Source organism: Phasianus colchicus, chromosome 40 (assembly GCF_987193195.1).
Source record: "Phasianus colchicus chromosome 40, bPhaCol1.hap1.1, whole genome shotgun sequence".
NCBI lineage: Eukaryota > Metazoa > Chordata > Aves > Galliformes > Phasianidae > Phasianus > Phasianus colchicus.
Window position 1 is genome coordinate 1,654,250 of NC_143475.1, and position 26,997 is coordinate 1,681,246.

The following is a 26,997-nucleotide window of genomic DNA, read 5'->3' on the forward strand; positions in this document are numbered from 1 at the left end:
CCCATTGAGATCCATGGAGACCCATAGAAGCATCAGCCCCATAGGGACCCCATAGAGACCCCATAGAGACCCATAGAGACCCCATAGAGACCCCATGGAGACCCCATAGAGACCCCATAGAGACCCATTGGGACCCCATAGACCCCACAGCTGCCCCATAGCTGCCCCATAGAGACCCCATAGAGACCCCATAGAGACCCCATAGAGACCCCATAGAGACCCCATAGACCCTACAGCTGCCCCATAGGGAGCTGCTGGCGGAGCTGGGATACGATGCTGAGGGAACCCCGGTGGTTGTGGGGTCGGCACTGTGCGCCCTGCAGGTCTGGGGCTGCCCCATAGCTGCCCCATAGAGACCCCATGGATGTCCCATAGAGACCCCATTGATACCCCATAGAGAGCCATTGAGTTCCATTGAGATCCATAGGAACCCATTGAGATCCATGGAGACCCATAGAAGCATCAGCCCCATAGAGACCCCATAGGGACCCCATAGCTGCCCCATAGAGACCCCATAGGGACCCCATAGAGACCCCATAGAGACCCCATAGCCACCCCATAACCGCCCCATAAGGAACCCATAGAGACCCCATAGAGACCCCCTGAGTTCCATTGAGATCCATAGAAACCCATTGAGATCCATGGAGACCCATAGAAGCATCAGCCCCATAGGGACCCCATAGAGACCCCATAGAGACCCATAGAGACCCCATAGAGACCCCATGGAGACCCCATAGAGACCCCATAGAGACCCATTGGGACCCCATAGACCCCACAGCTGCCCCATAGCTGCCCCATAGAGACCCCATAGAGACCCCATAGAGACCCCATAGAGACCCCATAGACCCTACAGCTGCCCCATAGGGAGCTGCTGGCGGAGCTGGGATACGATGCTGAGGGAACCCCGGTGGTTGTGGGGTCGGCACTGTGCGCCCTGCAGGTCTGGGGCTGCCCCATAGCTGCCCCATAGAGACCCCATAGAGACCCCCTGAGTTCCATTGAGATCCATAGGAACCCATTGAGATCCATGGAGACCCATAGAAGCATCAGCCCCATAGAGACCCCATAGAGACCCCATAGCTGCCCCATAGAGACCCCATAGGGACCCCATAGAGACCCCATAGAGACCCCATAGCCACCCCATAACCGCCCCATAAGGAACCCATAGAGACCCCATAGAGACCCCCTGAGTTCCATTGAGATCCATAGAAACCCATTGAGATCCATGGAGACCCATAGAAGCATCAGCCCCATAGGGACCCCATAGAGACCCCATAGAGACCCATAGAGACCCCATAGAGACCCCATGGAGACCCCATAGAGACCCCATAGAGACCCCATAGAGACCCATTGGGACCCCATAGACCCCACAGCTGCCCCATAGCTGCCCCATAGAGACCCCATAGAGACCCCATAGAGACCCCATAGAGACCCCATAGAGACCCCATAGACCCTACAGCTGCCCCATAGGGAGCTGCTGGCGGAGCTGGGATACGATGCTGAGGGAACCCCGGTGGTTGTGGGGTCGGCACTGTGCGCCCTGCAGGTCTGGGGCTGCCCCATAGCTGCCCCATAGACCCCCCATTGAAATGCCCTAGCTGCCCTATAGAGACCCCATAAGGAACCCATAGAGACCCACTGAGTTCCATTGAGTTCCATAGAAACCCATTGAGATCCATGGAGACCCATAGAAGCATCAGCCCCATAGAGACCCATAGAGACCCCATAGAGACCCCATAGAGATCCCATAGCTGCCCCATAGAGACCCCATAGAGACCCCCTGAGTTCCATTGAGATCCATAGGAACCCATTGAGATCCATGGGGACCCATAGAAGCATCAGCCCCATAGAGACCCCATAGAGACCCCATAGAGACCCCATAGAGATCCCATAGCTGCCCCATAGAGACCCCATAGAGACCCCATAGGGACCCCATAGGGACCCCATAGGGACCCCATGGAGACCCATAGAGACCCATAGAGACCCCATAACTACCCCATAACTGCCCCATAGAGACCCCACAGAGACCCCATAACTACCCCATAACTGCCCCATAGAGACCCCATAGAGACCCCATAACTGCCCCATAACTGCCCCATAGAGACCCCATAGAGACCCACAGAGACCCCATAACTACCCCATAACTGCCCCATAGAGACCCCATAGAGACCCCATAACTGCCCCATAACTGCCCCATAGAGACCCCATAGAGACCCATAGAGACCCCATAGAGACCCCATAGGGACCCCATAGAGACCCATAGGGACCCCATAACTACCCCATAACTGCCCCATAGAGACCCCATAGAGACCCCATAACTGCCCCATAGAGACCCCATAGAAACCCCATAGAGACCCATAGAGACCCCATAGAGACCCCATAGAGACCCATAGGGACCCCATAGAGACCCATAGAGACCCCATAGAGACCCCATAGAGACCCCATAGGGACCCCATAGAGACCCATAGGGACCCCATAGAGACCCCATAGGGACCCCATAGAGACCCATAGGGACCCCACAGAGACCCATAGAGACCCCATAGGGACCCCATAGAGACCCATAGAGACCCCATAACTGCCCCATAGAGACCCCATAGAAACCCCATAGAGACCCGTAGGGACCCCATAGAGACCCCATAGGGACCCCATAGAGACCCATAGGGACCCCATAGAGACCCCATAGGGACCCCATAGAGACCCATAGGGACCCCATAGAGACCCCATAGAGACCCATTCAGTTCCAGACTCCACCTCTCACCCCAAAGGTTCCCCTATAGGGCTGTGATCCCATCTGTGACCCCACATTCCCCTATAGGGCCACGACCCCACATTTCCCCTATAGGGCCGTGACCCCATACTTTCCCTATAGGGCCGTGACCCCACATTCCCATATAGGGCCGTGACCCCATACTTTCGCTATAGGGCCGTGACCCCACATTTCCCTATAGGGCCGTGACCCCATACTTTCCCTATAGGGCCGTGACCCCATACTTTCCCCTATAGGGCCGTGACCCCACATTTCCCTATAGGGCCGTGACCCCATACTTTCCCTATAGGGCCGTGACCCCATACTTTCCCTATAGGGCCGTGACCCCACATTTCCCTATAGGGCCGTGACCCCATACTTTCCCTATAGGGCCGTGACCCCACATTTCCCTATAGGGCCGTGACCCCACATTTCCCTATAGGGCCGTGACCCCATACTTTCCCTATAGGGCCGTGACCCCATACTTTCGCTATAGGGCCGTGACCCCATACTTTCCCTATAGGGCCGTGACCCCACATTTCCCTATAGGGCCGTGACCCCATACTTTCCCTATAGGGCCGTGACCCCATACTTTCCCTATAGGGCCGTGACCCCACATTTCCCTATAGGGCCGTGACCCCATACTTTCGCTATAGGGCCGTGACCCCACATTTCCCTATAGGGCCGTGACCCCATACTTTCCCCTATAGGGCCGTGACCCCACATTTCCCTATAGGGCCGTGACCCCATACTTTCGCTATAGGGCCGTGACCCCACATTTCCCTATAGGGCCGTGACCCCATACTTTCGCTATAGGGCCGTGACCCCACATTTCCCTATAGGGCCGTGACCCCATACTTTCGCTATAGGGCCGTGACCCCACATTTCCCTATAGGGCCGTGACCCCATACTTTCGCTATAGGGCCGTGACCCCACATTTCCCTATAGGGCCGTGACCCCACATTTCCCTATAGGGCCGTGACCCCATACTTTCGCTATAGGGCCGTGACCCCATACTTTCGCTATAGGGCCGTGACCCCACATTTCCCTATAGGGCCGTGACCCCATACTTTCGCTATAGGGCCGTGACCCCATACTTTCCCTATAGGGCCGTGACCCCACATTTCCCTATAGGGCCGTGACCCCATACTTTCGCTATAGGGCCGTGACCCCACATTTCCCTATAGGGCCGTGACCCCATACTTTCCCCTATAGGGCCGTGACCCCACATTTCCCTATAGGGCCGTGACCCCATACTTTCGCTATAGGGCCGTGACCCCACATTTCCCTATAGGGCCGTGACCCCATACTTTCGCTATAGGGCCGTGACCCCACATTTCCCTATAGGGCCGTGACCCCATACTTTCGCTATAGGGCCGTGACCCCACATTTCCCTATAGGGCCGTGACCCCATACTTTCGCTATAGGGCCGTGACCCCACATTTCCCTATAGGGCCGTGACCCCACATTTCCCCTATAGGGCCGTGACCCCATACTTTCCCTATAGGGCCGTGACCCCACATTTCCCTATAGGGCCGTGACCCCATACTTTCCCTATAGGGCCGTGACCCCATACTTTCGCTATAGGGCCGTGACCCCGCGCTGGGCCGGGATTCGGTGCTGCGGCTGCTGGACGCCGTCGACCATCACATCCCGCTGCCGACGCGGGACCTGGAGCGGCCCTTCCTGCTGCCCGTCGAGGGAGTGCACTCCATCCCCGGTGCTGCCCCACAAAAACCCCACAGCGACCCCATAGGGACCCCATAGATCCCCCATAGAGATCCCATAGGGAACCCATAAGGAACCCATAGAGACCCACTGAGTTCCATTGAGATCCATAGGAACCCATTGAGATGCATGGAGGCACATAGAAGCATCAGCCCCATAGAGACCCATAGAGACCCATAGAGACCCCATAGGGACCCCATAGAGACCCCATAACCGCCCCATAACCCCCTGGCCCTATAGCCACCCCATAAGGAACCCATAGAGACCCATTGGTTTCCATTGAGATCCATTGAGTTCCATTGAGATCCATAGAAACCCATTGAGATCCATGGAGACCCACAGAAGCATCAGCCCCATAGAGACCCCATAGAGACCCCATAGAGACCCCATAGAGACCCCATAGGGACCCCATAGGGACCCCATGGGGACCCCATGGCTGCCCCATAGGAAGCCCCAGACCCCATAGAGACCCATAGATCCCACAGGACCCCACAAGGACCTGGAGCGGCCCTTCCTGCTGCCCGTCGAGGGAGTGCACTCCATCCCCGGTGCTGCCCCACAAAAACCCCACAGCGACCCCATAGGGACCCCATAGATCCCCCATAGAGATCCCATAGGGAACCCATAAGGAACCCATTGAGACCCATTGACTTCCATTGAGATCCATAGGAACCCATTGAGATGCATGGAGGCACATAGAAGCATCAGCCCCATAGAGACCCCATAGAGACCCCATAGAGACCCCATAGGGACCCATAGAGACCCCATAACCGCCCCATAACCACCCCATAACCGCCCCATAACCCCCTGGCCCTATAGCCACCCCATAAGGAACCCATAGAGACCCACTGACTTCCATTGAGATCCATTGAGATCCATGGAGACACGACCCCATAGAGACCCCATAGAGACCCCAGGGAGACCCCATAGTGACCCTATAACGACTCCCTACCGCCCCCTGCAGGCGGCAGCCCGGTGATGATGGGCATAACAACCCCATAAGTGAGCTCATAACCCCATAAGTGACCCCATCACCCCATAACCGACCCCATAACCCCATAACTGACCCCATAAGCCCATAACTGACCCCATAACCCCATAACCGACCCCATAACCCTATAAGTGACCCCATAACTCCATAACCCCATAACCACATAACCGACCCCATAACCCCATAACTCTATAAGTGACCCCATCACCCCATAAGTGACCCCATCACCCCATAACCGACCCCATAACCCCATAACTGACCCCATAACCCCATAAGTGACCCCATAACCCTGTAAGTGACTCCATAATCCCATAAGTGACGCCATAACCCCATAACCGACCCCATAACCCCATAACTCTATAAGTGATCTCATAACCCCATAACCGACCCCATAACCCTATAAGTGACCCCATAAGTGACCCCATGGCGCCCCCTGCAGGCCGCGGCACGGTGGTGACGGGCATAACAACCCCATAACCGACCCCATAACCCCATAAGTGACCCCATAACCCCATAACCGACCCCACAACCCCATAAGTGACCCCATAACCCCATAACCGACCCCATAACCCTATAAGTGACCCCATAACCCCATAAGCGACCCCACAACCCCATAAGTGACCCCATAACCCCATAAGTGACCTCATAACCCCATAACCGACCCCATAACCGACCCCACAACCCCATAAGTGACCCCATAACCCCGTAACCAACCCCATAACCCTATAAGTGACCCCATAACCCCATAAGTGACCCCATAACCCCATAACCAACCCCATAACCCTATAAGTGACCCCATAACCCCATAACCGACCCCACAACCCCATAAGTGACACCATAACCCCATAACCCCATAACCCCATAACCGACCCCATAACCCTATAAGTGACCCCATAACCCCATAAGCGACCCCACAACCCCATAAGTGACCCCAGAACCCCATAAGTGACCTCATAACCCCATAACCGACCCCATAACCGACCCCACAACCCCATAAGTGACCCCATAACCCCGTAACCAACCCCATAACCCTATAAGTGACCCCATAACCCTATAAGTGACCCCATAACCCCATAAGTGACCCCATAACCCCATAACCAACCCCATAACCCTATAAGTGACCCCATAACCCCATAACCGACCCCACAACCCCATAAGTGACACCATAACCCCATAACCCCATAACCCCATAACCGACCCCATAACCCTATAAGTGACCCCATAACCCCATAAGCGACCCCACAACCCCATAAGTGACCCCAGAACCCCATAAGTGACCTCATAACCCCATAACCGACCCCATAACCGACCCCACAACCCCATAAGTGACCCCATAACCCCGTAACCAACCCCATAACCCTATAAGTGACCCCATAACCCTATAAGTGACCCCATAACCCCATAAGTGACCCCATAACCCCATAACCAACCCCATAACCGTATAAGTGACCCCATAACCCCATAACCGACCCCACAACCCCATAAGTGACACCATAACCCCATAACCCCATAACCCCATAACCGACCCCATAACCCTATAAGTGACCCCATAACCCCATAAGCGACCCCACAACCCCATAAGTGACCCCAGAACCCCATAAGTGACCTCATAACCCCATAACCGACCCCATAACCGACCCCACAACCCCATAAGTGACCCCATAACCCCGTAACCAACCCCATAACCCTATAAGTGACCCCATAACCCCATAAGCGACCCCATAACCCCATAAGTGACCCCATAACCCCATAACCAACCCCATAACCCTATAAGTGACCCCATAACCGACCCCATAACCCCATAACCGACCCCATTACCCCATAAGTGACCCCATAGCGCCCCCTGCAGGCCGCGGCACGGTGGTGACGGGCATAACAACCCCATAACCGACCCCATAACCCCATAAGTGACCCCATAACCCCATAACTGACCCCATAACCCCATAAGTGACCCCATAACCGACCCCATAACCCTAGAAGTGACCCCATAACCCCGTAACCAACCCCATAACCCTATAAGTGACCCCATAACCAACCCCATAACCCCATAAGTGACCCCATAACCAACCCTATTACCCCATAAGTGACCCCATAGCGCCCCCTGCAGGCCGCGGCACGGTGGTGACGGGCATAACAACCCCATAACCGACCCCATAACCCCATAAGTGACCCCATAACCCCATAACCGACCCCATAACCCCATAAGTGACCCCATAACCCCATGAGTGACCCCATAACCCTATAAGTGACCCCATTACCCCATAAGTGACCCCATAGCGCCCCCTGCTGGCCGCGGCGCGGTGGTGACGGGCATAACAACCCCATAGCTGACCCCATAACCCCATAAGTGACGTCATCACCCCATAACCGACCCCATAACCCTATAAGTGACCCCATTACCCCATAAGTGACCCCATAACCAACTCCATAACCCCATGTGACCCCATAACTGCCCCCATAACCCTATAAGTGACCCGATATCCCCATAACCGACCCCATAACTGCCCCCATAACCCTATAAATGACCCGATAACCCCATAACCGACCCCATAACCCTATAAGTGACCCCATAACCCCATAAGTGACCCCATAACCAACCCCATAACCCCATAAGTGACCCCATAACCCCATAACCCCATAACCGACCCCATAACCCCACAACCCTATAAGTGACCCCATAAGTGACCCCATGGCGCCCCCTGCAGGCCGCGGCACGGTGGTGACGGGCATAACAACCCCATAACCGACCCCATAACCCCATAAGTGACCCCATAACCCCATAACCTACCCCATCACCCCATAACCGACCCCATAACCGTATAAGTGACCCCATAACCCCATAAGTGACCCCATAACCCCATAACCGACCCCATAACCCTATAAGTGACCCCATAACCCCATAACCGACCCCACAACCCCATAAGTGACCCCATAACCCCATAAGTGACCCCATGGCGCCCCCTGCAGGCCGCGGCACGGTGGTGACGGGCATAACAACCCCATAACCGACCCCACAACCCCATAAGTGACCCCATCACCCCATAAGTGACCCCATAACCCCATAAGTGACCCCATAACCCCATAACTGTCCCCATAACCCCATAACCGACCCCATAACCCTATAAGTGACCCCATCACCCCATAAGTGACCCCATAAGTGACCCCATGGCGCCCCCTGCAGGCCGCGGCACGGTGGTGACGGGCATAACAACCCCATAACCGACCCCATAACCCCATAAGTGACCCCATAACCCCATAACCTACCCCATCACCCCATAACCGACCCCATAACCGTATAAGTGACCCCATAACCCCATAAGTGACCCCATAACCCCATAACCGACCCCATAACCCTATAAGTGACCCCATAACCCCATAACCGACCCCACAACCCCATAAGTGACCCCATAACCCCATAAGTGACCCCATGGCGCCCCCTGCAGGCCGCGGCACGGTGGTGACGGGCATAACAACCCCATAACCGACCCCATAACCCCATAACCGACCCCATAACCCCACAACCCTATAAGTGACCCCATAAGTGACCCCATGGCGCCCCCTGCAGGCCGCGGCACGGTGGTGACGGGCATAACAACCCCATAACCGACCCCACAACCCCATAAGTGACCCCATCACCCCATAAGTGACCCCATAACCCCATAAGTGACCCCATAACCCCATAACTGTCCCCATAACCCCATAACCGACCCCATAACCCTATAAGTGACCCCATCACCCCATAAGTGACCCCATAAGTGACCCCATGGCGCACCCTGCAGGCCGCGGCACGGTGGTGACGGGCATAACAACCCCATAACCGACCCCATAACCCCATAAGTGACCCCATAACCCCATAACCTACCCCATCACCCCATAACCGACCCCATAACCGTATAAGTGACCCCATAACCCCATAAGTGACCCCATAACCCCATAACCGACCCCATAACCCTATAAGTGACCCCATAACCCCATAACCGACCCCACAACCCCATAAGTGACCCCATAACCCCATAAGTGACCCCATGGCGCCCCCTGCAGGCCGCGGCACGGTGGTGACGGGCATAACAACCCCATAACCGACCCCATAACCCCATAACCGACCCCATAACCCCACAACCCTATAAGTGACCCCATAAGTGACCCCATGGCGCCCCCTGCAGGCCGCGGCACGGTGGTGACGGGCATAACAACCCCATAACCGACCCCATAACCCCATAAGTGACCCCATAACCCCATAACCGACCCCATAACCCCATCACCCCATAAGTGACCCCATAAGTGACCCCATGGCGCCCCCTGCAGGCCGCGGCACGGTGGTGACGGGGACGGTGGAGCGCGGCGCCGTCAGCAAAGGGGACGAGGTGGAGCTGCGGGGCTACGGCCGCGTCATCAAGGCTGTCGTCACCGGTCAGTGCTGCCCCACAGCTGCCCCATGGCTGCCCCATAGCTGCCCCATAGCCACCCCATAGCCGCCCCATAGCTGCCCCATAGCCGCCCCATAGCCGCCCCACAGCTGCCCCATAGCCGCCCCATAGCCGCCCCATAGCTGCCCCATAGCCGCCCCATGGCTGCCCCATAGCTGCCCCATAGCCGCCCCATAGCTGCCCCATGGCTGCCCCATAGCTGCCCCCTAACCGCCCTATAGCCACCCCATAAGGAACCCATAGAGACCCATTGAGTTCCATTCAGATCCATGGAGACCCATAGAAGCATCAGCCCCACAGCTGCCCCACAGCTGCCCCATAGCCGCCCCATAGCTGCCCCATAGCTGCCCCATGGCTGCCCCATAGCTGCCCCATAGCTGCCCCATAGCCACCCTATAGCCACCCCATAACCAACCCATAGAGTCCCATTGAGTTCCATTGAGACCCATGGAGACCCATAGAAGCATCAGCCCCACGGCTGCCACATAGCTGCCCCATAGCCGCCCCATAGCTGCCCCATAGCCGCCCCATAGCTGCCCCATGGCTGCCCCATAGCTGCCCCATAGCCACCCTATAGCCACCCCATAACCAACCCATAGAGTCCCATTGAGTTCCATTGAGACCCATGGAGACCCATAGAAGCATCAGCCCCACGGCTGCCCCACAGCTGCCCCACAGCTGCCCCATGGCTGCCCCATAGCCGCCCCACGGCTGCCCCATAGCCACCCCATAACCACCCCATAGAGACCCATTGAGTTCCATTGAGATCCATGGAGACCCATAGAAGCATCAGCCCCACAGCTGCCCCATAGCCGCCCCATATCCTCCCATATCCCCCCATATCACCCCATATCCCCCCCTATCACCCTACAAGCCCCCCCCCCGACCCCATATCCCACCCTATCACCCTACAAGCCCCTTCCCCGTCCCCATATCCCCCCATATCCCCCCATATCCCCCCATATCACCCCATATCACCCCATATCCACCCCATATCCCCCCCTATCACCCTACAAGTCCCCCCGCCGACCCCATATCCCCCCCTATCACCCTAAAAGCCCCTCCCCCGACCCCATATCCCACCCTGTCACCCTACAAGCCCCTTCCCCGACCCCATATCCCCCCATATCCCCCCCTATCACCCCATATCCCCCCCTATCACCCTACAAGTCCCCCCCCGACCCCGTATCCCCCCATATCACCCCATATCCACCCCATATCCCCCCCATCACCCTACAAGTCCCTCCCCCGACCCCATATCCCCCCCTATCACCCTACAAGCCCCCTCCCCGACCCCATATCCCCCCCTATCACCCCATATCCCCCCATATCACCCCATAACCACCCCATATCCCCCCATATCCCCCCATATCACCCCATATCCCCCCCTATCACCCTACAAGCCCCCCCCCCGACCCCATATCCTCCCATATCACCCCATATCCCCCCATATCACCCGATATCCCCCCATATCACCCCATATCCACCCCATATCCACCCCATATCCCCCCCTATCACCCTACAAGCCCCCCCCCCGACCCCATATCACCCCATATCCCCCCCTATCACCCTACAAGTCCCCCCCCCAACCCCATATCCTGCCATATCACCCCATAACCACCCCATATCACCCCATTTCACCCCCTATCACCCTACAAGCCCCCCGGTCCCCATATCCCCCCATGTCACCCCATATCCCCCGTATCACCCTACAAGTCCCCCCCCCGACCCCACATCCCCCCATATCACCCCATAACCACCCCATATCCCCCCATATCACCCCATATCTACCCCATATCCCCCCCTATCACCCTACAAGCTCCCCCCCCCGACCCCATATCCCCCCATATCACCCCATATCCCCCCCTATCACCCTACAAGCCCCCCATCCTGACCCCATATCACCCCATATCCCCCCATAACCACCCCATATGCACCCCATATCACACTGTATCCCTCCCTATCACCCTACAAGCACCCCCCGACCCCATATCCCCCCATATCACCCCATATCCCCCCATATCCCCCCATATCACCCCATATCCCCCCTATCACCCCATATTGCCCCATATCCCCCCATCTCACCCTGTAAGCCCCCCATCCTGACCCCATATCACCCCATATCCCACCCTATCACCCTACAAGTCCCCCCCCCGACCCCACATCCCCCCATATCACCCCATAACCACCCCATATCCCCCCATATCACCCCATATCCACCCCATATCCCCCCATATCACCCCATATCCACCCCATATCCCTCCCTATCACCCTACAAGCTCCCCCCCCCGACCCCATATCCCCCCATATCACCCCATAACCACCCCATATCCCCCCATATCACCCCATATTGCCCCATATCCCCCCTATCACCCTACAAGTCCCCCCCCGACCCCATATCCTCCCATATCACCCCATAACCACCCCATATCCCCCCATATCACCCCATATCACCCCATATCCCCCCATATCACCCCATACCACCCCATATCCCCCCCTATCACCCTACAAGCTCCCCCCCCGACCCCATATCCCCCCATATCACCCCATAACCACCCCATATCCCCCCATATCACCCCATATTGCCCCATATCCCCCCCTATCACCCTACAAGTCCCCCCCCGACCCCATATCCCCCCATATCACCCCATAACCACCCCATATCCCCCCATATCACCCCATATCACCCCATATCCCCCCATATCCCCCCATATCACCCCATATCCCCCCCTATCACCCTACAAGTCCCCCCCCCCGACCCCATATCCCCCCATTTTGTAGGGTTGGAGACGTTCCATAAGAGCCTGGGCCGGGCCGAAGCCGGGGACAACGTGGGAGCTCTGCTCAGGGGGCTGCGGAGGGAGGACGTGAGGAGGGGGATGGTGATGGGGCAGCCGGGGGTCCTGCGGGACCACCGCAAGCTGCAGGCGCAGGTAGGGGGTCGGTTATGGGGTTTTGGGGTCGGTTATGGGGTCGGTTATGGGGTTTTGGGGTCGGTTATGGGGTTTTGGGGTCGGTTATGGGGTCGGTTATGGGGTTATAGGGTCGGTTCTGGGGTCAGTTATGGGGTTGCTCTGCCTGTGACTGCCGTTGCCTGAGACGGCCTGCAGGGGGCGGTATGGAGTCGTTCTGGAGTTATGGGTCAGCTATGGGGTCGGTTATGGGGTTATGGGGTCAGCTATGGGGTTATGGGGTCGGTTATGGGGTTATGGGGTCACCTATGGGGTTACGGGGTCGGGTATGGGCTTATGGGGTGGGTTATGAGGTCAGCTATGGGGTTATGGAGTCGGTTCTGGGGTCAGTTATGGGGTTCTGGGGATGGTGATGGGGCAGCCGGGGGTCCTGCGGGACCACCGCAAGCTGCAGGCGCAGGTAGGGGGTCGGTGATGGGGTTTTGGGGTCGGTTATGGGGTTATGGGGTCGGTTATGGGGTCAGTTATGGGGTTGCACTGCCTGTGACTGCAGTTGCCTGTGACGGCCTGCAGGGGGCGGTATGGAGTCGTTCTGGAGTTATGGGTCAGCTATGGGGTCAGTTATGGGGTTATGGGGTTATGGGGTCGGTTATGGGGTTATAGGGTCGGTTATGGGGTTCTGGGGTCGGTTATGGGGTCAGTTATGGGGTTCTGGGGTCAGTTATGGGGTTGCTCTGCCTGTGACTGCTGTTGCCTGAGACGGCCTGCAGGGGGCGGTATGGAGGCGTTCTGGAGTTATGGGTCAGCTATAGGGTCAGCTTTGGGGTTATGGGGTCACCTATGGGGTTACGGGGTCGGGTATGGGCTTATGGGGTGGGTTATGAGGTCAGCTATGGGGTTATGGAGTCGGTTATGGGGTCAGTTCTGGGGTTCTGGGGATGGTGATGGGGCAGCCGGGGGTCCTGCGGGACCACCGAAAGCTGCAGGCGCAGGTAGGGGGTCGGTTATGGGGTTTTGGGGTCGGTTATGGGGTTTTGGGGTCAGTTATGGGGTTATGGGGTCGGTTACAGGGTTGCTCTGCCTGTGACTGCCATTGCCTGTGACGGCCTGCAGGGGGCGGTATGGAGTCGTTCTGGAGTTATGGGTCAGCTATAGGGTCAGCTTTGGGGTTATGGGGTCACCTATGGGGTTACGGGGTCGGGTATGGGGTTATGGGGTGGGTTATGGGGTCGGTTATGGGGTTTTGGGGTCAGTTATGGGGTTATGGGGTCGGTTACGGGGTTGCTCTGCCTGTGACTGCCGTTGCCTGAGACGGCCTCCAGGGGGCGGTATGGAGTCGTTCTGGAGTTATGGGGTCAGCTATGGGGTCGGTTATGGGGTTATGGGGTTATGGGGTCAGCTGTTGGGTTATGGGGTCAGGTATGGGGTTCTGGGATCGGTTATGGGGTTATAGGGTCGGTTATGGGGTCAGTTATGGGGTTGCTCTGCCTGTGACTGCTGTTGCCTGAGACGGCCTGCAGGGGGCGGTATGGAGGCGTTCTGGAGTTATGGGTCAGCTGTAGGGTCAGCTTTGGGGTTATGGGGTCGGTTATGGGGTTTTGGGGTCGGTTATGGGGTTGTAGGGTCGGTTATGGGGTTCTGGGGTCGGTTATGGGGTCAGTTATGGGGTTGCTCTGCCTGTGACTGCTGTTGCCTGTGACGGCCTGCAGGGGGCGGTATGGAGTCGTTCTGGAGTTATGGGTCAGCTATAGGGTCGGTTATGGGGTCGGTTATGGGGTTTTGGGGTCGGTTATGGGGTCGGTTATGGGGTTATGGGGTCGGTTATGGGGTTATAGGGTGGGTTATGGGGTTGCTTATGGGGTCGGTTCTGGGGTCGGTTACGGGGTTGCTCTGCCTGTGACTGCCGTTGCCTGTGACGGCCTGCAGGGGGCGGTATGGAGTCGTTCTGGAGTTATGGGTCAGCTATAGGGTCGGTTATGGGGTTATGGGGTCGCCTATGGGGTTATGGGGTCGGTTATGGGGTTATGGGGTGGGTTATGGGGTCAGCTATGGGGTTATGGAGTCGGTTCTGGGGTTACGGGGTGGGTTATGAGGTCTGCTATGGGGTTCTGGGGTCGGTTATGGGGTTCTGGGGTCGGTTATGGCGTCGGTTATGGGGTTTTGGGGTCGGTGATGGGGTTTTAGGGTCGGTTATGGGGTTCTGGGGTCGGTTATGGGGTCGGTTATGGGGTTATGGGGTCGGTTATGGGGTTACGGGGTCGGTTATGGGGTCACCTATGGGTTCTGGGGTGGGTTATGGGATTATGGAATTGGTTATGGGGTTATGGGGTCGGTTATGGGGTTCTGGGATTGTTTTTCAGTTATGGGGTTATGGGGTGGGTTATGGGGTTGGTTATGGGGTCAGCTATGGGATTCTGGGATTCTGGGGTCAGTTGTGGGGTTTCTGTGTTTGTGGGGTGGCTGTTGTTCCTGGGGTCCTTATTGGGGTGAGCTGTGGGGTCTGCCTGGTGTCCGTCCGTCCGTCAGCGTCCGTGGTTCTGGGATCGGTTCTGGGGTCACCTATGGGGTTATGGGGTCGGTTCTGGGGTTCTGGGGTTGGTTATGGGGTCAGCTATGGGATAATGGGGTCATGGATGGGGTTATGGGTCTGTTTTGGGGTTTGAGGTCTGTTATGGGGTCAGCCATGGGGTTCTGGGGTTCTGGGCTGGGTTATGGGGTCACCTATGGGGTTATGGGGTTATGGAATTGGTTATGGGGTTATGGGGTCGGTTATGGGGTTCTGGGATTGTTTATGGGGTTATGGGGTTGGTTTTGGGGTTATGGGGTCACCTATGAGGTTCTGGGGTCAGTTATGGGGTCAGCCATGGGATTCTGGGATTCTGGGGTCAGTTGTGGGGTTCTGGGGTCGGTTATGGGGTCACCTATGGGGTTCTGGAATTCTGGGGTGGGTTCTGGGGTTATGGGGTCAGTTATGGGGTTATGAGGGGTTATGGAGTCAGCTATGGGTTATGGGGTCATGGGTGGGGTTATGGGGTCAGCCATGGGATTCTGGGATTCTGGGGTCAGTTGTGGGGTTCTGTGTTTGTGGGGTGGCTGTTGTTCCTGGGGTCCTTATTGGGGTGAGCTGTGGGGTCTGCCTGGCGTCCGTCCGCCGGTCCGTCAGCGTCCGTCTGTCCGTCCGCCGGCCCCCAGGTGTACGTGCTGAGCGCCCAGGAAGGCGGGCGCCACAAACCCTTCGTGTCGCACTTCAGCCCCGTGGTTTTTTCACACACCTGGGACATCGCAGCCAGGGTGCTGCTGCCGCCCGGAAAGGTGTGACCCATAGCTGCCCCATAGCCGCCCCATAGCCGCCCCATAGAGACCCCATAGGGACCCCATAGGGACCCATTGACTTCCATTGAGATCCATAGAAACCCATTGAGATCCATGGAGACCCATAGAAGCATCAGCCCCATAGAGACCCCATAGAGACCCATAGAGACCCCATAACTGCCTCATAACCGCCCCATAACCCTATAGCCCTATAACCACCCCATAAGGAACCCATAGAGACCCACTGACTTCCATTGAGATCCATTGAGTTCCATTGAGATCCATTGAGTTCCATTGAGATCCATGGAGACACATAGAAGCATCAGCCACATAGAGACCCCATAGAAACCCCATAGGGACCCCATAGAGACCCCATAACTGCCCCATAACTGCCCCATAACTGCCCCATAGCTACCCCATAGAGACCCTATGGATATCCCATAGAGACCCCATAGAGACCCATTGAGTTCCATTGAGATCCATAGAAACCCATTGAGATCCATGGAGACCCATAGAAGCATCAGCCCCATAGAGACCCCATAGAGACCCCATAGAGACCCATAGAGACCCATAGAGACCCCATAGAGACCCCATAGAGACCCCATAACTGCCCCATAACCCCCTGGCCCTATAGCCACCCCATAAGGAACCCATAGAGACCCACTGACTTCCATTGAGATCCATTGAGTTCCATTGAAATCCATAGGAACCCATTGAGATCCATGGAGACCCATAGAAGCATCAGCCCCATAGAGACCCATAGAGACCCCATAGGGACCCCATAGAGACCCCATAACCGCCCCATAACCCTATAGCCCTACAGCCACCCCATAAGGAACCCATAGAGACCCACTGACTTCCATAGAGATCCATTGAGTTCCATTGAGATCCATTGAGATCCATGGAGATCCATAGAAGCATCAGCCCCATAGAGACCCCATAGGGACCCCATAACCGCCCCATAACCGCCCCATAACCATCTGGCCCTACAGCCACCCCATAAGGAACCCATAGAGACCCATTGACTTCCATTGAGATCTATTGAGACCCATAGAAGCATCAACCCCATAGCTGCCCCATAGCCACCCCATAGCACCCCCCAGCACACCAAATACCCCCATATCCCCCCATATCCCCCCATCTCCCCCCAAATCCCCCCATATCCCCCCCATATCCACCCCATATCCCCCCCATATCCCACCAAATCCCCCCATATCCCCCCATATCCACCCCATATCCACCCCATATCCCCCCAAATCCCCCCATATCCCCCCATATCCACCCCATATCCACCCCATATCCCACCAAATCCCCCCATATCCCCCCATATCCACCCCATATCCACCCCATATCCCCCCATATCTGCCCCATATCCCCCCATATCCACCCCCATAACCCCCCTGTCCCCCCCCCCCCAGGACCTGGTGATGCCAGGTGAGGACAAGTCCCTACAGCTGCCCCATGTCCCCCCCATATCCCCCCATATCCACCCAAATCCCCCCATACCCCCCCCATTCCCCCCCCATGTCCCCCCATACCCTCCCATATCCCCCCCACATCCCCCCATACCCCCACACATCCGCCCCATAACCCCCCCATCTCCCCCCCCCAGGACCTGGTGATGCCGGGCGAGGACACGTCCCTGCAGCTGCCCCATATCCCCCCATATCCCCCCATATCCCCCCATATCCCCCCATATCACCCCATATCCACCCCAAATGCCCCCATATCCCCCCCATAACCCCCCTGTCCCCCCCCCCCCCCCAGGACCTGGTGATGCCAGGTGAGGACACGTCCCTACAGCTGCCCCATGTCCCCCCCATATCCCCCCATATCCCCCCACATCCCCCCATATCACCCCCAAATCCCCCCATCTCCCCCCAAATCCCCCCATCTCCCCCCATCTCCCCCCACATCCGCCCCATAACCCCATCTCCCCCCCCAGGACCTGGTGATGCCGGGCGAGTACACGTCCCTGCAGCGGCCCCAAATCCCCCCATATCCCCCCATATCCCCGCATATCCACCCCATACCCACCCCATATCCCCCCATATCCGCCCATATCCCCCCATATCCACCCCATATCCCCCCAAATCCCCTCATATCCCCCCAAATCCCCCCATATCCCCCCATATCCCCCCCATATCCCACCAAATCCCCCCATAACCCCCATCTCCCCCCCCAGGACCTGGTGATGCCGGGTGAGGACACGTCCCTGCAGCTGCTGCTGCGGCAGCCGATGGTGGTGGAGGAGGGGCAGCGCTTCACCCTCCGCGACGGCTCCCGCACCATCGGCACCGGCGTCGTCACGGCGACGCTGACCCCCAGCGCCGAGGAGGAGGAGGCCGCCTGGGGCTGACCCTGTCGCGACGGAGCGTATCGCCATCGCGCGGCCCCCCCCCTTATTGCGATGGCGCCGCCGCCGGGGTGGGGCTTCGGCGTGATGCGGGGACGCTGTCGTGATAGCGAGGGCGGAACGGCGCTGACTGTCGCGATGTGGGCACCGAGTATCGTGATAGCGGCACCAGATGTCACGATACCATCACCAATATCGTGATACAGGCACCAAATGTTGCAAGATGGGCACCTGGTGGTGACAGTATCGCGATATGGGTACTGAATATCGCGATAGTGGCACCAGATGTCGCTATACTGTCAGCAATGTCGTGATATGGGCACTGAATGTCGCAATATGGGGCACCCAGTGGTGACAGTATCGCGATATGGGTACTGAATATTGTGATAGCAGCACCAGATGTCGCGATACTGTCAGTGATGTCATGATACGGGCACGGAATATCGCAATAGGGGCAGCCAGTGGTGACAGTATCGCGATATGGGTACTGAATATTGTGATAGCAGCACCAGATGTCACTATACTGTCAGCAATGTCGTGATACAGGCACCGAATGTCACAATATGTGGCACCCAGTGGTGATAGTATCACGATATGGGTACTGAAACGGTGACAGTATCGCAATACTGGCACCAAATATCACGATACTGGCCCTGTATCATGATGGTGACACTGCCAGGGGGCACCGGCTGGGGCTCCATCACAATATGGGGGCACTGTCGTGAGAGAGAGAGCAGAACAGCGCTATTGTGATATGGGTGCTGAATGTTGTGATAGTGGCACTAAATGTCATGATAGTGGCGCCAAATATCCTGGTACTGTCACCAATATTGTGATACGGGCACTGAATGTTGCAATAGTGGTGCCAAATGTTGTGATGTTGGCCCCTGTCGCGACAGTGATGCTGTCTGGAGGCACCAGCTGGGGCTCCATTGCAATATGGGGACACTATCATGATAGGGTGGGACAGCGCTATCACGATATGGGCACCAATATCATGATAGTGTCACCAAGTATCGCGACATAGGCTGCAGATGCTGCGATATTGACACCAAACTGGTGACCAATGGGGGGGTGGTTGATGCGGGAACGGTTGATGGTATCACAATAAAGACACTGGAACTGTGGAAATGTCGCGATATATTGCGATAGCAACACCCAAACAGCACCCGCTATCGCAAATATCAACACCAACTATCGCGATATGAAGACCCACAGCACCAACCATCGCGATGTCGACACCGACTTTCGTGATCTCAGCACCCAAGTGGCACCAACAACTATCGCGATATTGACACCAACTATTGTGATACGAAGACCCAAACCGCCACCTATCGCGATATTGACATCAACTATCGCTATGTGAACATCCAAACCGCCAACTATCATGAGATCGACACCTGAATGGATCTATCGCGACACTGACACCAACTATCACAACATCAACACCCACACGGTGCCAACTATCGCAACGTCGACCCCAACCGTCACGATATGAACCCCCAAACCACCAGCTATCGCGATATCAACAGCAACTATCGCGATATGAACACCCATTGACCCCAAAAAGTGCCGTTTTTTTCCCCTCAAAATGAGATCTGAAGGTTTTTTTATTTCTTCTTTCTTTTTATTTGTGTTTTTCGACTTTTTTTTAAATTTTTTCCTTTTTTTCCCCCTTTTTAATTTTTTTTTTCTTCTTAAAGGTTTTTTTTTTTCCTTTTTCCCCCCCCCTTTTTTTCTTCCCCCCCCCCACTTTTATTTTTTTAATTCTCCTTTATTTCATTCCTTCTCGTTTTCATCGCCGTTTTTTTTTCTTTTTCCTCCCGTCATTAAAAAAAAAAACAAAAAAAAAACCCCAAACCCCCCCCCCCCAAAAAATCACCAAAATCCCCCAAACCGCGGAGCCCCAAAATCGCCGTTTTTCGCCCCATTTCCGGGGGTTTCCTTCGGTCCCTTCAGTTCCCGCTGGGGTGGAAGCTCAGACCCTGAGGAGCCACTGGGGGGGAAAGGGGGGGGGGGGGGTCAGCTTCTGCCCCATAGATCGCCCCATAGATTGCCCCATAGCGCCCCATAGATCGCCCTATAGATGGCCCCATAAATCGCCCCATAGTGCCCCATAGATCACCCCATAAATCACCCCATAGACGGCCCCATAGATCACCCCATAAATCGCCCCATAGTGCCCCATAGATCGCCCCATAGATGGCCCCACAAATCACCCCATAGATCGCCCCATAGCGCCCCATAAATCGCCCCATAGATCGCCCCATAGCACCCCATAAATTGCCCCATAGATCACCCCATAGACGGCCCCATAAATCGCCCCATAGTGCCCCATAGATCGCCCCACAAATCACCCCATAGCGCCCCATAAATCGCCCCATAGACTGCCCCATAGATTGCCCCATAGATCACCAATCACCCCATAGACGGCCCCATAGATCACCCCATAAATCGCCCCACAGTGCCCCATAGATCGCCCCATAGATGGCCCCACAAATCACCCCATAGATCGCCCCATAGCGCCCCATAAATCGCCCCATAGATCGCCCCATAGACGGCCCCATAAATCGCCCCATAGTGCCCCATAGATCACCCCATAGATGGCCCCATAAATCACCCCACAGATGGCCCCATAAATTGCCCCATAGTGCCCCATAGATCACCCCACAAATCACCCCATAGCGCCCCATAAATCGCCCCATAGACTGCCCCATAGATTGCCCCATAGATCACCAAACAAATCACCCCATAGATCGCCCCATAGATCACCCCATAGCGTCCCATAGATCGCCCCATAGATCACCCCACAAATCACCCCATAGCGCCCCATAAATCGCCCCATAGATCGCCCCATAGCGCCCCATAAATCGCCCCATAGACTGCCCCATAGATGGCCCCATAGATTGCCCCATAGATCACCCCACAAATCACCCCATAGACGGCCCCATAGATCACCCCATAAATCACCCCACAGATGGCCCCATAGATCACCCCATAGCGCCCCATAGATGGCCGCATAGATGGCCCCATATCCCCCCCCCAAACGACCCCATACCCCCCCAGAAGACCCCATATGCCCCCCCAGCTGACCCCATATCCCCTAAACGACCCCATATCCCCCCCCAAACGACCCCATACCCCCCCAGACGATCCCCCCCCCCCATAAATGACCCCATATCCCCCCCAAACGACCCCATTTCCCCCCATAGGACCCCAGATCCCCCCCCAAATAACCCCACATCCCCCAAACCACCCCATATCCCCCAAACGACCCCATATCCCCCCCAAATCGACCCCACCCCCCCCCATAAATGACCCCATATCCCCCCCCCGCCGCGTGACCTCCCACCCCATATCCCCCCCCAAATAACCCTATATCCCCTAAATGACCCCATATCCCCCAAATGACCCCACATCCCCTAAATTACCCCATATCCCCTAAATGACCCCATATGTCTCCCCAAATGACCCCAAATCCCCCCCCAAATGACCCCATATCCCCCCAGAAGACCCCATATGGCCCCCCAGCTGACCCCATATCCCCTAAACGACCCCATATCCCCCCCAAACGACCCCATACCCCCCCAGACGATCCCAATCCCCCCCATAAATGACCCCATATCCCCCCCCCGCCACGTGACCTCCCACCCCATATCCCCCCCCCAAATAACCCCATATCCCCTAAATGACCCCATATCCCCCAAATAACCCTATATCCCCTAAATGACCCCACATCCCCTAAACGACCCCATATCCCCCCCCCAGAGGACCCCATATCCCCCCCCAAACGACCCCATACCCCCCCAGACGATCCCAATCCCCCCCATAAATGACCCCATATCCCCCCAAATAACCCCATATCCCCCAAACCACCCCATATCCCCCCAAACGACCCCATATCCCCCCAGATGACCCCATATCCCCCCCAAACGACCCCATACTCCCCCGGACGATCCCCCCCCCCATAAATGACCCCATATCCCCCTCCACCACCACGTGACCTCCCACCCCATAACCCCCCCCCCAACCCCGATCCCATACCTGTATGGGGTCCGAGGAAGCCATATGGGGCTGGGCTGGATGGGGGCAGCCCCCCCTGGGGGCCGGGGTTTCCTTGGGGGGGTCCTTGGGGTGGGGGAGGAGGTGGGGGGGGTCCAGGGGGTGGCAGCAGCATCACTGGGGGGGGGGGGGGCGGCACCGTGGGGTGGGGGGGGTACGTGGGGCTGGGGGAGGGGAGGGGTTAAAAGGTTAAGGGGTGACCCGACCCCAAAACTGACCCCATAGCCCCCCTGTAGTGCCCCCCGACCCCATATAATCCCATAGCCCCCCCCCGACCCCATATCACCCCCATATCCCCCCACTGACCCCACATCCCCCCCTCTGACCCCATAATACCCCCTATCCCCCCACTGACCCCACATCCCCCCCACTGACCCCATATCTCCTTCCTGACCCCACATCCCCCCCACGGACCCCATATCTCCTTCCTGACCCCATATCCCCGCCACTGACCCCATATCCCCCCCACTGACCCCATATCTCCTTCCTGACCCCGTATCACCCCCATATCCCCCCACTGACCCCATATCCCCTTCCTGACCCCATATCCCCCCACTGACCCCATATCCCCTTCCTGACCCCATATCACCCCCATATACCCCCACTGACCCCATATCCCCTTCCTGACCCCATATTCCCCTACTTACCCCATAACCCCCCCCCATGTCCTCCACTGACCCCATATCCCCTTCCTGGCCCCATATCCCCCCACTGACCCCATATCTCCTTCCTGACCCCATATTCCCCCACTTACCCCATAACCCCCCCCCATGTCCTCCACTGATCCCATATCCCCTTCCTGATCCCATAGCGCCCCCATATCCCCCCCAATGACCCCATAGCCTCCTCATTTCCCCCCCTCTAACCCCATATCCCAACCACTGACCCCATACCCCCCCACTGACCCCATATCCCCTTCCAGACCCCATAGCGCCCCCATATCCCCCCCACTGACCCCATATCCCCTTCCAGACCCCATAGCTCCCCCATATCCCCCCCACTGACCCCATATCCCCTCAACTGACCCCATAGCCCCCCCCATATCCCCTTCCTGACCCCATATTCCCCATTTCCCCCCATAGACCCCATAAAGCCCCTCAACAGCCCCCCACTTCCCCCCACAGACCCCATAATGCCCCCCTCAGACCCCATTTCCCCCATAGACCCCATAAAGCCCCCAGATCCCCCCATAACCCCCACCCCGACCCTATTTCCCGTTCTGCCCCAAAAAAACCCCAAAGGAAACGAAAACCCCAAAGCGACCCCAAAAAACCCCCAAACCACCCCAAATTCCCCCCTCCCCCCAAAACCCCAAACCAAAACCCCAAAGTGACCCCAAAAAAACCCCAAATCACCCCAAATTCTACCCCAAATCCCTCCCCCAAAACCCCAAAACCCCAAAGCGACCCCAAAAAACCCCAAAACCACCCCAAATCCCCCCCTCCCTGCCCCTCTCCCCCCAAAACCCCAAACCAACCCCAAACCCCAAAGCGACCCCAAAAAACCCCAAAACCACCCCAAATGCCCCCCCCCAAAACCCCAAACCAAAACCCCAAAGTGACCCCAAAAAACCCCAAACCACCCCAAATTCCACCCCTCCACCAAAACCCCAAACCGAAACCCCAAAGCGACCCCCAAAAAACCCCAAACCATCCCAAATTCCCCCCCTCCCCCCCAAAACCCCAAAACAAAACCCCAAAGGGACCCCAAAAAACCCCAAAACCACCCCAAATTCTACCCCGCCTCCCAGCCCCTCCCCCCCCAAAACCCCAAATCAACCCAAAACCCCAAAGCGACCCCAAAAAAAACCTCAAACCCACCCCAAATCCCACCCCCCCCACAACCCCAAACCAAAACCCCAAAGTGACCCCACAAAACCCCAAAACCACCCCAAATCCCCCCCCCAAAACCCCAAACCGAAACCCCAAAGCGACCCCCAAAAAAACCCCAAAAAACCCTAAAACCACCCCAAATTCTACCCCAAATCCCTCCCCCAAAACCCCAAAACCCCAAAGCGACCCCAAAAAAACCCAAACCACCCCAAATTCCCCCCCCCAAAACCCCAAACCGAAACCCCAAAGGGACCCCAAAAAAACCCCCAAAAAACCCCAAACCACCCCAAATTCTACCCCAAATCCCTCCCCCAAAACCCCAAAACCCCAAAGCGACCCCAAAAAAAACCCCAAAACCACCCCAAATCCCCCCCCTCCCTGCCCCTCCCCCCCCAAAACCCCAAACCAACCCAAAACCCCAAAGCGACCCCAAAAAAACCCCAAACCCACCCCAAATTCCCCCCCCTCTCCCCCCAAAACCCCAAACCAAACCAAACCCCAAAACGACCCCAAAAAACCCCAAAACCTCCCCAAATTCCCCCCCCAAAACCCCAAACCAAAACCCCAAAGCGACCCCCAAAAAAACCCCAAAAAACCCTAAAACCACCCCAAATTCTACCCCAAATCCCTCCCCCAAAACCCCAAAACCCCAAAGCGACCCCAAAAAAACCCAAACCACCCCAAATTCCCCCCCCCAAAACCCCAAACCGAAACCCCAAAGGGACCCCAAAAAAACCCCCAAAAAACCCCAAACCACCCCAAATTCTACCCCAAATCCCTCCCCCAAAACCCCAAAACCCCAAAGCGACCCCAAAACCACCCCAAATCCCCCCCCTCCCTGCCCCTCCCCCCCCAAACCCCAAACCAACCCAAAACCCCAAAGCGACCCCAAAAAACCCCAAACCCACCCCAAATCCCCCCCCCGTTTACCTGCCCCACGTGGGCGACGCCGCCGTAGCCGTGGGGGAGGGGCTGCTGCAGTCCATATATGGCAGTGGGCGGAGCCGCGGCCTGAGGGGGCGGGGCCTGAGGGGGCGGAGCCCCGGTGGGCGGAGCCAACGAACCCGGAGGTGATTGGGCCCCTCCCCCAGGGGGCGTGGCCACGTGGAAACCCGCGGGGGGCTACGATTGGGGGAGGGGGGAAGGGGGAGAAGGAGGGGCTTAGGCTGAGGCCACGCCCCCTCAAAGGCACGAAGCCCCGCCCCCTAGCCCCGCACCCCCGCCCACTTCTGTTAACCCCGCCTCCTTTCCGTACCAAGCCCCGCCCGCTTCATTAAGCCCCGCCCACTTTCGTAGAAGCCCCGCCCCCTTCCACGAGAACGCCCTTGGAATAGCCCCGCCCCTTCCCCTAGCCCCGCCCCCCTGTGCCCCCCTAGAGGCCGTAGGCCCGCCCTCTGCCCTTAAACCCCGCCCCTTCCCATAACCCCGCCCACTTAAACTCCCATTAGCCACGCCCATTTCCACTAGCTCCGCCCCTTCCGTAACCCACACGGTTCCCACAAGCCCCGCCCACTTCATTAAGCCCCACCCACTTTCTTAGAAGCTCCGCCCCTTTTCCCCAAGGCCCCGCCCCCTTACATGAGACTGCCCTTGGAATAGCCACGCCCCTTCACCTAGCCCCGCCCCCCTGTGCACCCATAGAGGCCGTAGCCCCGCCCACTGCCCTTAAACCCCGCCCACTTACAAGCCACGCCCCCTTACTCCACCCCGCCCCCCTTTCTGTAACCCACACGCTTCCCACAAGCCACGCCCACTTTCCTATAAACCCCGCCCCCTTTCCCGGATGCCCCGCCCCACTTCCGGAACACCCCCCTTGGAGTAGCCCCGCCCCCGTTTGGCCCCGCCCCCATTTCCGGCTCCTCGTCCATCGTAGCCCCGCCCCCTCAATACCCCTCGGCTATTTGGTCCCGCCCCTTTTGTAGCTCCTCCCCCTTGCCCCTCCCACCCCGTGTCCCCGCCCCCTGCCCCTGATTGGCTGTGGCTTTACCTGGGCGGGGCTTGGGGCGCCGTGGGGCGGAGCCTGGCTTCCGCTGGGGGGGGCGGGAGGAGCCAATGGGGCGGCGGCGGCGGCGGCGTGGGGTGGGAATGGCTGCAGTGGGGCTGGGGAGGGGGGGAATATCGCGATAGGGTCATGATAGTGCCCTGATAGGGTCGTATATTGTGACAGTGCCACGAGAGGGCCACGATGGGGTCACGATAGTCCCACAATGGGGTTATATATCGCGATAGTGTCACAACAGTGCCATGATAGGGTCACGATAGTGCCGCGACAGGCTTGTATATCGTGATAGCGTCAGAATAGGATCACAATAATATCACGATAGGGTTGTATGTCACGATAGCGTTATGATGGCGTCATGATAGGGTTGTTTATTGCAACGTGAAGTGGCGCGTTGCAGCATAAGATCATATATCACGACATAAGGTGATGCATTGTGACATATCGCAACATAAGGTGCCTTACTACAACATAAGACAGCATATCGCAACGTAACCATGACGTATCGCGACATAACCTGACATATCACGCCATATCACACCATGACGTGGCATACCGCGATATAAGGTGGCATATCGCGACATGTCGCAACATAAGGTGCCGTACCGCGACGTAAGGCAGCATATCGCAAC

At 57.2% G+C, this 26,997-nt stretch overlaps 2 protein-coding genes across 2 annotated transcripts in view; one reads left to right on the plus strand and one right to left on the minus strand.

Annotated features, from left to right (window-relative positions):
- TUFM (Tu translation elongation factor, mitochondrial) overlaps nucleotides 1-19,603 on the plus strand; it is a 32,178-nt gene extending 12,575 nt beyond the window's left edge. The window contains exons 7-11 of the mRNA XM_090130315.1: nucleotides 4,334-4,466; nucleotides 9,771-9,875; nucleotides 12,674-12,825; nucleotides 15,997-16,116; nucleotides 18,302-19,603. Coding sequence (XP_089986441.1) covers nucleotides 4,334-4,466; nucleotides 9,771-9,875; nucleotides 12,674-12,825; nucleotides 15,997-16,116; nucleotides 18,302-18,475 — 684 coding nt within the window. The 3' untranslated portion in view covers nucleotides 18,476-19,603. The remainder of the gene's footprint in view (nucleotides 1-4,333; nucleotides 4,467-9,770; nucleotides 9,876-12,673; nucleotides 12,826-15,996; nucleotides 16,117-18,301) is intronic.
- A 3,062-nt stretch (nucleotides 19,604-22,665) lies between these two features.
- Nucleotides 22,666-26,997, minus strand: part of LOC149913234 (ataxin-2-like protein) — a gene marked incomplete at its 3' end in the record, with an annotated part of 56,445 nt that continues 52,113 nt past the window's right edge. Inside the window, exons 19-21 of the mRNA XM_090130329.1 lie at nucleotides 26,354-26,466; nucleotides 25,297-25,488; nucleotides 22,666-22,698 (exon numbers count right to left, since the gene is read on the minus strand). Coding sequence (XP_089986455.1) covers nucleotides 22,666-22,698; nucleotides 25,297-25,488; nucleotides 26,354-26,466 — 338 coding nt within the window. The remainder of the gene's footprint in view (nucleotides 22,699-25,296; nucleotides 25,489-26,353; nucleotides 26,467-26,997) is intronic.